This window comes from Rhinatrema bivittatum, chromosome 15 (assembly GCF_901001135.1).
Source record: "Rhinatrema bivittatum chromosome 15, aRhiBiv1.1, whole genome shotgun sequence".
NCBI lineage: Eukaryota > Metazoa > Chordata > Amphibia > Gymnophiona > Rhinatrematidae > Rhinatrema > Rhinatrema bivittatum.
In genome coordinates this window covers 1573228-1585604 of record NC_042629.1, presented here as the reverse complement: position 1 = coordinate 1585604, position 12377 = coordinate 1573228, and the positions used below count along the sequence as shown (strand labels likewise).

At 43.7% G+C, this 12377-nt stretch overlaps 1 protein-coding gene across 4 annotated transcripts in view; it reads right to left on the bottom strand.

Annotated features, from left to right (window-relative positions):
- The window catches only part of BACH1 (BTB domain and CNC homolog 1), a 286366-nt gene that overhangs the window by 152691 nt on the left and 121298 nt on the right, over positions 1-12377 (bottom strand). For 2 of the 4 annotated variants that reach the window (XM_029579250.1, XM_029579251.1), the window contains one exon: positions 2423-5190. The exons of 1 other annotated variant lie outside the window; for it this stretch is intronic. In XM_029579250.1, the coding sequence (XP_029435110.1) occupies positions 4738-5190 (453 nt within the window). In that variant the 3' untranslated portion in view covers positions 2423-4737. Of the gene's footprint in view, positions 1-2422; positions 5191-12377 lie in introns of those variants that run through there. One more of the 4 variants, XR_003852950.1, reaches the window with a different exon arrangement.

Below are 12377 nucleotides of genomic sequence, written 5' to 3'. Positions count from 1 at the left end.
CTAATTACTAAGTATCCTAATTACCCTAATTATGGTCACTGTATCCAGTACTAATTCTAAAATATCTACAACTGGACAATTATCTTTGAGATCAAAAATTTACTTTATTTCATATATATATTTGGCATTGCTTATATTTATATTTATTGCTACGTTAAATAGTTATACTGCTTATATAATATATTATATTTCTTTACTTATTAATATTTATTACCAGTTAAATTATTATTTCTTTATTTAGCTCTATGTTAAATTGTCAACCAGTTATACTGTTCCATATGTTCTACTGTTCCATGTAAAGCTCAGCTCTCTGTTGAGCAGTTCTTCGTTTTATGTAAACCGGAGTGATTTGTAGTCCCTACAAGAACTTCGGTATATAAAAATTAAAAATAAATAAATAAATAAATAAAATACATTAAGAATTCTGAATCTACGTGTAATAAATTTTCCAGTTATCAGGAAAATCTCTCCATATGAGTTGTTCAAGACATATATGATTCAGATTCTGAAGATACCTGAAGCACATTTACCAGTATGTACAAAGGTATATTACTTATCACAAAGAGGAACCGGAGTGGAAGAATAACAGAGAGTCTCCATGAATATATCCGAACTTTTAGAACTATCAATAGATTTGAAAATTAAAGAGAGAAAGTCCATGTTGGTCTCATTTGCCTTTATCTCAGACCGTAACCATATTTTGAAAATGTTTCTTAAATTTAGGCAAGCCCTGTATTATGGTGCAAAAATATGGATATACCCTGATGTTGTTAAACTAACACAGAATCATAGAAAAGAATTTCTTAAGATGAGAGAGAGGGTACAAAGTTTAGGTGCCCGTTTTGTTTTAAAATACCCTAGTAAGTGTTGTGTTAGATATCTAAATAATAGTTTTGTATTCTTTGAACCTGAACAGCTTAGGGATTTTCTGACCGGCCACGCACAAAGCACCCCAGCCGATGGATCGGTTTAATGTGATGAAACTGCTAGAACCTATCGATTACCTAGAGAAATGTTTTTCTTTTTTTTTTTTCTTCATCGCTCTCAATTTTCTTGCCCCCCAATGCTTATATTTAGGTTAATATACTCTAATATTATATATATTAAGCATAATAAGTGATTTGTAAACTATTTGGGGTATTATTACCATGTTTCTTGAGAATAAATGTAAAATTTGAAAATAAATTAAAAAAAAAAAAAAAAGAATACAATATAAGGCACTTTGTATAATCCATAAACTAAGAGACGATGAAAAAGCCGACTGGCTTAACACAGCACTGCGCGTGCACGTACCACAAAGAAACCTGAGATCTGCAAATAAAGCTCTACTAACTGTCCCCTCTGTCAAATCAGCACATCTCACACAAGTAAGGGATAGAGCACTGTCACGGGCTGGTCCTGTACTATGGAACACCATGCCACTCGAAATAAGACTACAGAGAAATTTGAAATTATTCAAAACTAATCTGAAAACCTGGCTTTTTAAACAAGCATTTATAAAGATAAAGAGAAGGAGAAGGAGAAAAATAGTTGATAGATAAGGATGCACCAAGCTAGAAGTTATTAGTAACCTACAAAAGCATATTAATGTTAAAATCAAACCGCCTAATTTGTTCCTAACAATCAGGATTAACTTACACACTTAGTTTATTATTTTACATTGTTACCATACTATGATGGCACATGATTAATTTATAATCTATACCACCCATATTTCTCTTTATTGTGCCCTTCTATAAACCGTTGTGATGGTTGTTTAACTCAACGACGGTATAGAAAAGGTTTTAAATAAATAAAATAAATAAATATATTTGTCAATGACCCTCAAAGCACTATAACTAATCTACTTATAACTACCTGGTTACTCACCTTATTGCTGTTTTGAATTAAATTCCTTCTGTATAAAATCTGTAGTAAATTTAGAGTAAGGAGCTGCAAGGGATCAGTGTCTCGAAGTTGGGGCTGTAGAGCCTGAAATCTGGATTGCCTGCGGTGACCTCTGGAGTCCTCTCCCGGGCTGCTGGGTAATGTATGCAGATGAGCTTCCCGGTTCTCTTCTGCAAGGGCTAATGCAGTCACTTTGTAATGTCTTACAGAGCAAAAGTTTTTCTCTATGACTTCAAAAATGTTCATGTTAAGTTCCATCAAGGAAATAAAATCCAGCCAGCGTGGAACAATATGACAATGGAAGCCATCGTTTATCTCAGTATTACAGCACTTACCAGGTACTCTGGGCATTCAGCTCTCAGTCTTGTGTTGTACAAAACAAAAGGACTAAAACCAAACTGCACATCACTTGCTATGAAATCAGTTTTCGTGTATCTTTAGAAACAATGGAAGTGCATCTTACACCATTCCTAGCTATGGCTTCCTTTACTATAGCCATTTCATGCAACCACAGTAAAAAGCAGCATACAGAAAAGCGTGTATGTGGCATCTGATTTATTTGCTACAATTACAATATTAGAATCTGATCAGCGATACAATTATCTTTAAAATAATGAGGTCAAAGCAAAGTTGGTAATTCAGTGAAGATATTCTAAATTAATATCTCTTAAGGACAATAAGAAAGCAAGAGAGGAGGATAAGTAAAAAGTCACAAAACTCAGAAAGCAACAAGTAACTTTGGTAAAGTTTGTTGTAAATCAGTGACCAGCTATTCAGGCTATTCCTCAGCTGGGTAACCAGATTTCTTCTCATGATGGGAATCTCAATCCATTCAAGTTTACAGCTGCTTAGAAATACCCTAGTTGGCTTGATATTTGGATGGGGATTTAAAGGTTTTGTAAAACATCTAATTTTAAATCTGTCTCATTCTATTATACCACAGATCAGTATTAGAATCAAATGAAAAGAGAGAGAAAAATATTAGACAACAAAATTGCCACACATTGAAACACATATTAAAGAAAATGACTTCTGAAAAATGATAGTGGCATTTGTTACTAGAAAATCATTTATGAAAAATATAAAAATCAATGGATATTTTAAAAAATATTTTATAAACTGTATGCCATCTTTTACTATTATGACATATCACCTAACCTTTAAAAGTATGCTTAGCAAATCTTGACAAATATACTATCTGCACAAAAAATCTAAATTATTTAAAAGAAATTACCTGAGACTTCAGTATCCTTTATAATCCCGTCATTCCCCCTTACTATTTCTGCAGGATGCTTATGTGACTGAAGTCTATGCGTAACTGGTAGACCTCTTATAGCATTCAAAGCCAGCTTTTATGAAAAGTACAAATTGAACCAATTTTTAGATATGGCTTCCCCTCATGAACGGAAGACGTCTATCTCACTGCTCGATGGAGCTTGCAAACATTTTGGAATAAAGTATGAAATACTTTAGAAAGCAGGCATGCACAATGCCAAAAGCCAGACATGGCAGAAAGTCTTGGTGGCTGGATGGCTCTCAGAAAGGGTAGCAGTGCCCTCTGCAGGCCTTGGCTGTGAGGTAGTGTAATACTGTATTCTTCTAGTACCCTATGTAAGCACTGTTTAGAAATAGGAGTTTGTACAATTGGCAAAAGGTCACAACTGTTTTGCACGGCTTTTTAATAACAATTATTTAATGTTAAGTTGCAATGGGCCAAATGTACTAAGCCTTTCCCCCCCATAGACACAAAATGGGAAAAAACACATCTAGTAACATCTGGCACTGTATTATCATTCAAAGAAAAACACCCCAAAAAGTTAGCCTTTTTCAAATATAGACAAGAAGAAAGCAATTTGAGGTGTTAGCTAGATATTTCTATAAAAAAGCAAATCCACAAAGCAGAAATACTTATACTAGCAGCAGAGCAGCACAAGGTGTATCTGCTCTACACACACACACACACAAACACACATGGCTGTACTTACTGAGGTAGCACAGCAAGCTTACCCACTTGCACATGTTGTAAACTTCCACATTCTAAAATTAACATTTTCTTATTAGTTGGCTGGCTCAGTTTTAGAATTTCAAATTTAGAAATAGTTATTGCTTGGGAGCACATTCTTCTCCCGCTAGGTTTACTAGGAAAAGTTCTTAGAAAATCTAAACAATGGTTTGTGTCTGCTAAGTTAAACCAAACCATTCATTTCTTACCACATTTGTTGCATGTACCCAACTAGAAAAAGATGAATTGCAAACGAGACATACTGCCATTATGTTTTCTCACTTAAAAAGCCTGAAAAATAGACATAACGTTTTCAAACTCTGACACTGGTCCCAGTGTCCCAGCAGTATCAGCACCTTCCAATAACAGGTGCACAGACTGCACTCATGGTGCAGGTTAAATGCTGTGTAGACACACACCAAATATCTCCTGTTTGCAAAGTCACTGCAGAGTAAGTATTTCCTCACCTTCCCCACCTGGTTTTATCCTTTTACTAGCAGGATTCTGGAGCAGCTACTTCTAGCAGCAAGAAATTACAAATGACTGCGATAAAAGGTCAATATTCCTTGTGAAGAATCAAGGGAAGAATAATCTGCAAAGTGACAAGTTCTGAAATTAAAGAATAAACCTCTGTCGAGGAACATAAGTAAATGTATAATTAGAAGACAGATACATTAACATGGCTGTGAAATAAACTTTCCTTTCTAGTCAAAGCTTAATGCTAATTACTCTGCACCCAAATATGAAGTAGGGACATGTAAATGATTATACTATGTGTTTCTGCACCCAGTATAAAGCAAAGCAATACCTTAGTCAGCCATGGCATGTCTAGACTGTAAATGCCACATTTACTCATCTGTAGTACATTTATCAGTCATCTGCTGACAGAAATCGATCATCCCACCCTGAGCACAGTGCGCCACAATCAGAGGGTTTTCGGAGGGTCCTGTGCAAACTGCAGTCACTTCTAGTTCTTGCTGATATGTTGACCCAAATGCACTTCCTTCACAAGGACTAATGCATGGCTCAGCAGCTGCTGGCACAGAGCAGAAGCCATCACGCAATGTGGAGGATGTCAGCATGGTTTCACATTCAGGATGAGGCAGTTCATCTGACTCCAGGACTAAAAACGACAGAGGGCACTCTGAAGAAGAGTGTTTTGCAAGGATCTGGATTTGCTCCTGACTCAGGGCCGCTTCTCTGCAAACTTGCTGACAAAGGCCCATCAGATTCTGTTTGGTTTCACCCAAAGTAGACAGAATGTGATCCCTCTCCTTCAGCAGGTTGTCCTTCTCATATTGCTGCAACAAGCAGAATTACTATTCACTCAGATGTTATTTAGTGGTGCACTACATTATCAAGCTCATTCACTTTTCACAGCACGTTTTCTTCACTTGCGGAAGGGCTGCAAATGATCAAGTAGAGTTCTGGCAAGGTGTAATATTAAGCATTACATCTGCATATCTATATATATCTATATATAAGATTCTCCACTAAACCTCTGTGAAACAGATCTACATTGTTTGTTTTTCAGTACTGCTCTAGTCCATCTTTATTCTGTCAGATGCTGAATCTAAACTGCCAAGCACTTCAGATCAAGCACAGCACCTTCTGAAAATAATTGTCTTCACACACTGCTACATTTTTCACATTCTATCTTAAAAATACACAGCAAAATGCATGAACATAGGAATTTGTTTCACTCATCTACACAACATACTATTTTCATCATGAAAGAAATTTCTCACAGGACAAGCAGGATGGTTGTCCTCACAAATGGGTGACATCGAGGATGGAGCCCAACCACGGAAAAACTTCTGTCAAAGTTTCTGGAACTTTGACTGGCCCCTACTGGGCATGCCCAGCACGGCACCAACCCTGCAGCCAGCAGGGGTCCCCCTTCAGTCTTCTTTTTTCCGCGCAGCAGCTGCCACACGGTGAAGGAGCTCTTACCACATTCCTGACAGGAAATTCTTCTTGAACTTCTTTGAAGTAAAACACGCCCCACAGGGGTCCCCCCTCTATCTACATTTAGTCTGCGGTATTTCGGTAAGTTTTTTGCCGTTTTTCGCCGGCTACCGTCGAGTTTAGCCTTCGCGGCCTGCTGGCCGTCGACCGTCCCGCGGCTAAATTTTTGGTCAATGGCCATGGCGTCGGGGTTCCGTCGGTGCCCGGATTGTATGCGCACCATGTCTATCACAGACCCTCACAGAGTCTGTGTATTATGTTTAGGAAGTGAGCATGATGTCCTGACTTGCACCAAATGTGCCCTTATCACACCAAAAGGTCGCAAAGCCAGAATGGAGAAGATGGGACTCCTTTTCCATGCTCACACTCCGACACCGTCCATCGCATCGACGTCCTCGGAACCGGCACCGAAGTCCTTCCATCGTCGGCAACCTCCCGGTGACCGTCTGCCATCGACGTCTCCACGGCCATCGACCCCCGTCCCTTCCCCCGAGGATCGTGGGGATCGGAGGGAGAAGCATCGTCATCGACATCGCAAGTCTCGGACCATCGAGGAATCGAAGTCTTCGACCTTGGTACTGTCCGAGCACCCACCAAAGAAGTCTCGATCAGAAGCGGCACCGTCCACTTCTGTTTCTGAGACATTGAGGCAACCCTCACCCCATCGGAGTTTGGGAGTCGCGATTCCACCGGTGACGGTGGTCCCTCCGACTCAGCCTCAGCCTCCCTCTTCCGCGGAGCTGGGTATTGTTACCCCAGGTCTCCGGGAAGAACTGAACCGGCTGGTCCAGGAGGCCATCGACAAGGCGATGCAACGGTTCCAGACTCCTTCGGCACCAACTCCGCCACAGAGAGTGGAACCAATCATCGACCCGATTCCAGCAGCATTGGCACCGCTGCTCGCACGGATGGAAGCACTCATGACCGCCCTTCCACCGGTAATACCCGGGTCACCGACAGCACCGGTGCGCTCCCCGATGCCAACTTCATCGGGTACAGAAACACCGTATCGAATTCCTCCTTCGGGAGTAGTTCCATCGGTACCATGTCATCCCTCGCCACCGATACATTCCTCCGGGGCGATACGTACATCAGCTCCATCAATGCCTTCGATGCCGGCACCGATGCCTCCAAGGGTATTTTCGATGCCCCCGGTGGTTCCTTCGGGTTTCTCGGAGCCTCCACCGGGTCCCTTCAGGTATCCAACCCCCTCGGGGTCCTACAGGTCAACAACCTGATCCTTATGACACCTGGGGTGATAACTCTTCCACTGATACCGATGATTTACCTTCACCACCCTCTCCTGCTGAAAGCAGAAAGCGTTCTCCTCCCGAGGACCTCTCTTTCACAAATTTTGTGAAGGAAATGTCAGACTTGGTCCCTTTTCAGCTTCAATCGGAGCAAGATGACAGGCACCAAATGATGGAATTACTCCAATTTTTCGATGCCCCAAAAGTCATCACTTCCATTCCAATTCATCAGGTTTTTCTGGACCTTCTAAAAAAGAATTGGGAAACTCCTGGATCTGTTGCTCCAGTAAACAAAAAAGCGGACTCTACTTACCTCGTACAGTCAGCACCTCGCTTTCAAAAACCTCAGCTAGACCACCACTCTGTTGTGGTGGAGTCGGCACAAAAGAAAGCTAAAAGAATGAAGCCATACTCATCCATACCTCCTACTAAGGAGAGTAAGTTCCTAGATAGTATAGGCAGAAAAGTTTACCAAGGGACCATGCTTATTTCTAAGATAGCTTTTTATCAGCTATATATAACCCAATATAACAGGGTCATTTTTAAGCAGATACAAGAATTTTCAGATACCTTACCAGAACAATTCCAACAACAGCTTCAAACCCTCGTGCTTAAAGGGTTCGAAGCCGGAAAGCATGAGATACGAACATCTTATGACATCTTCGATGCTTCCACTAGACTGTCTGCTACAGCCATCTCGGCAAGGCGCTGGGTTTGGCTTAAGTCTTCTGACCTTCGCCCGGAGGTTCAGGACAGGCTCTCTGACCTGCCCTGTTTTGGGGATAATTTGTTTGATGAGCAAATTCAACAAATAGTTGCTGAATTAAAAGATCATCATGAGACCCTTAAACAGCTCTCATCGATTCATTCTGACTTCCCTTCTAAACAACCATTTAAGAAGGAACCTAAAAAGTCATTCTTCCGTCCACGGAAGTATTATCCCCCACACACCAAGTCCAGGTCAACGAGGCCGTATCAAAAACCTCAGCCTCGCCAACCTCGAAAGCAAAAACCTACACCAGCTCCCCAACCAGGTCCTGCGTCGGGGTTTTGACTTTCAATTAGAGAGCAGTTGCCTCATCCCTCTACCAAACATACCAGTAGGAGGTCGACTAAGCCACTTTACAGAAAAATGGCATCACATCACCACAGATCATTGGGTGCTAGCGATAATTGCACAGGGTTACCATCTAAACTTTCTAACTCTTCCTGCGGACTCTCCACCTCTACAAGCGTGGAGACTTACCGACCACTCTGTTCTTCTAGAGCAGGAAGTATCTCTTCTCCTCCAGTCCAACGCTATAGAACCCGTTCCTCTTTCCCAACAAGGACTGGGGTTGTATTCCAGGTACTTTCTGATCCCGAAAAAGTCAGGAGGACTTCGACCAATCCTGGACTTGCGGGCCCTCAACAAGTACCTTCACAGAGAAAAGTTCAAGATGGTAACCCTGGGCTCGCTTCTCCCTCTGCTGCAAAGGGAGGACTGGCTCTGCTCTCTCGACCTCAAAGACGCTTATACCCACATTGCGATAACTCAGTCTCATCGCAAATACCTCCGATTTTTAGTAGGCCAAAACCACTATCAATACAGAGTGCTCCCATTTGGTCTAGCATCCGCACCGCGAGTTTTCACCAAATGTCTCGTAGTGGTTGCAGCGTTCCTCAGGAAGGAAGGCGTCCATGTCTACCCCTACTTGGACGACTGGTTGATCAGGGCCCCAACCCAGCAAATCGCTCAGTCTTCCCTGACCCTGACAATTCGAACTCTAATTTCTCTGGGATTTCTTTTCAACTACGAGAAATCCTACTTTCTCCCATCTCAAACCTTATCCTTCATTGGAGCAGACTTGGACACCTTACAGGCAAAAGCCTTCCTTCCTCATCAACGTGTCCAAACCCTTGTGTCCCTAGCTTGCCAGTTGCAGTCCCAACCCACAGCAACAGCTCGCCAATTCCTCATTCTGTTGGGACACATGGCTTCTTCAGTTTATGTGACTCCAATGGCCCGTCTAGCCATGAGAGTCATGCAGTGGACTCTGAAATCACAATGGATACAAGCCACACAGCCTCTGTCGACCGTTGTTCGCATCACCCATGCACTTCGTCTGTCTCTTGCCTGGTGGACAAATCAATCCAACCTCCTCCAAGGCTTGCCCTTTCATCCACCAGATCCTCAAATAATTCACACCACCGACGCTTCCAACGTCGGCTGGGGAGCCCATGTAAACAATTTACAAACTCAAGGATTCTGGTCTCTAGAGGAAGCCAAACACCAGATAAATTTCCTGAAGCTTCGGGCAATCCGATACGCTCTCCGGGCCTTTCAAGATTGCCTATCAAATCACATAATCTTGATTCAGACGGACAATCAGGTGGCCATGTGGTACATCAACAAGCAAGGAGGCACAGGCTCCTTCCTTCTCTGTCAGGAAACTGCGCAGATTTGGGCAGAAGCCCTCTCCCGTTCGATGTACCTCAGGGCCACCTACTTGCCGGGGGTAGAAAATGTCTTGGCAGACCGTCTGAGCCGTGTCTTCCAACCTCATGAGTGGTCACTCAATCCCTTGGTAGCGACCTCTCTTTTCCAGCAATGGGGTTATCCCCACATAGACCTCTTTGCATCCCCTCAGAACCACAAAGTGGCCAATTACTGCTCTCTCATTCAGACTCAGCACTCTCGGCCCAGGGATGCATTCTCCCTCCCGTGGTCAACCGGTCTGCTTTATGCATTCCCTCCACTTCCTCTTCTCTCGAAGACTCTTGTGAAGCTACGTCAGGACAAGGGAACCATGATCCTAATCGCACCTCACTGGCCACGCCAAGTGTGGTTCCCCATTCTCCAGGATCTTTCCATCCACAGGCACCTTCCCTTGGGAAAGGACCCGCATCTGATCACTCAAAACGACGGATGCCTCCTCCATCCCAATCTCCAAGCCTTGTCCCTGACGGCATGGATGTTGAAAGGTTAGTCCTTCAACCACTTAACCTATCAGATTCAGTTTCTCGTGTCCTCATCGCTTCACGAAAGCCTTCCACAAGAAAATCTTACTCCTATAAATGGAAAAGGTACACATCATGGTGCACTTCTCAGTCCCTTGATCCTCTTTCCTGTCCAATTCCTAAATTTTTGGACTATCTTTGGCATTTGTCAGAATCAGGTCTAAAGACCTCTTCCATTAGAATGCATGTCAGTGCGGTAGCTGCCTTCCATAAAGGTATCAGGGGTGTCCCTATTTCAGTACAACCCCTTGTAACACGCTTTCTTAAAGGCTTGCTCCATTTGAAGCCACCTTTACATCCTCCGGCCCCATCTTGGGACCTTAATCTGGTTCTTGGTCGCCTTATGAAACCACCCTTCGAACCTCTTCACTCCTGTGACCTTAAATATCTCACATGGAAAGTGATTTTCCTTTTGGCTATCACTTCAGCTCGCAGGGTTAGTGAGTTACAGGCCCTAGTTACCTACCCGCCTTACACTAAACTCCTGCAGGACCGGGCGGTACTCCGCACTCACCCTAAATTCTTACCTAAGGTAGTTTCGGAGTTTCATATTCATCAATCCATCATACTACCTATTTTCTTTCCCAGGCCCCACTCCAACTCCGGGGAACAGACTCTGCATACCCTCGACTGTAAACGTGCTCTAGCTTTCTATCTAGACCGTACACTTGCCCACAGAAAGAGCACTCAATTATTCGTCTCTTTCCATCCTAACAAGTTAAGGCAACCTGTGGGTAAGCAGGCTCTTTCTTCCTGGTTGGCAGACTGCATCTCTTTCTGCTATCAGCAAGCTGGCATTCCCTTTCAAGACCGTGTTAAGGCACACTCTGTGAGGGCCATGGCGACTTCAGTAGCTCACCTTCGATCGGTGCCGCTTCCTGACATCTGTAGGGCTGCTACCTGGAGTTCTCTCCATACATTTGCAGCCCACTACTGTTTGGACAAAGCTGGAAGACAGGATTCCATCTTCGGCCAATCTGTCTTGCGTAACCTTTTTCCAACATGACGTACCAACACCCTTCCGCCTACCCGGTGGGGTGCGGATGTCCTCTACCAACTTTCACCCCAGTTGTTGTGCCTGTTGCACGCCGTTGGGTACTTTTGGTGCACGTTCAGACATCCTCAGCTCGGTACTCACCCATTTGTGAGGGCAACCATCTTGCTTGTCCTGTGAGAAAGCAAATGTTGCTTACCTGATGTAACAGGTGTTCTCACAGGACAGCAGGATGTTAGTCCTCACGAAACTCGCCCGCCGCCCCGTGGCGTTGGGTTCGTTTTCTTATTTTATTTTTAGGCACTGCCTGTAGCTTTGAAACAAGACTGAAGGGGGACCCCTGCTGGCTGCAGGGTTTTTCCGTGGTTGGGCTCCATCCTCGATGTCACCCATTTGTGAGGAATAACATCCTGCTGTCCTGTGAGAACATCTGTTACATCAGGTAAGCAACATTTGTTATTTCAAAAAAGTGATCAAGAATAAAAGCTCAAAAATCTTGATTGTGTAAGTCTTCATACACTTTGTCAAAGTGAACCCAAATTAGCTCCAGTTGAATAGTTTCCCTTAGTAAGGCTCATACGGGCCAATTCAGTAAAGTCCGCGGGAGAGCGGGCAAACGCCCATTCGCCTGTGCGCGCGATTCAGTATTTAAATGAGGCCCGGCGGTAGAAACGGGCAAAACGAGGCACTAGGGACACTAGCGCATCCCTAGCGCCTCCTTTTGGCCTGGAGCAGCAGCTGTCAGCAGGTTTGACAGCCGACACTCAATTTCGCCGGCGTCAGTTCTCGAGCCCACTGACAGCCACGGACTCGGAAACCGGACACCGGCAAAATTGAGCGTCCGGTTTTCGAACCGACAGCTGCAGGCCGACTTCAAAATTTTTTTTCTTTTTTACCCTTCGGGACCTCCGACTTAATATCGCCATGATATTAAGTCAGAGGGTGCACAGAAAAGCAGTTTTTACTGCTTTTCTGTGCACTTTCCCGGTGCCCAAAGAAATTAGTGCCTACCTTTGGGTAGCCGCTAATTTCTGAAAGCAAAATGTGTGGCTTGGCTGCACATTTTGTTTTCTGAATCGCGCGGGAATACCTAATAAAGCCATCAACATGTATTTGCATGTTGAGGGCGCTATTAGGTTCGGCGGGTTGGACGCGCGTTTTCGGCCCCTTACTGAATAAGGGGCAAGGGAAAACATGCATCCAATGGCGGGTTAACAGTGCGCTCCGTTGGAGCCTACCCGGTGGGGTGCGGATGTCCTCTACCAACTTTCACCCC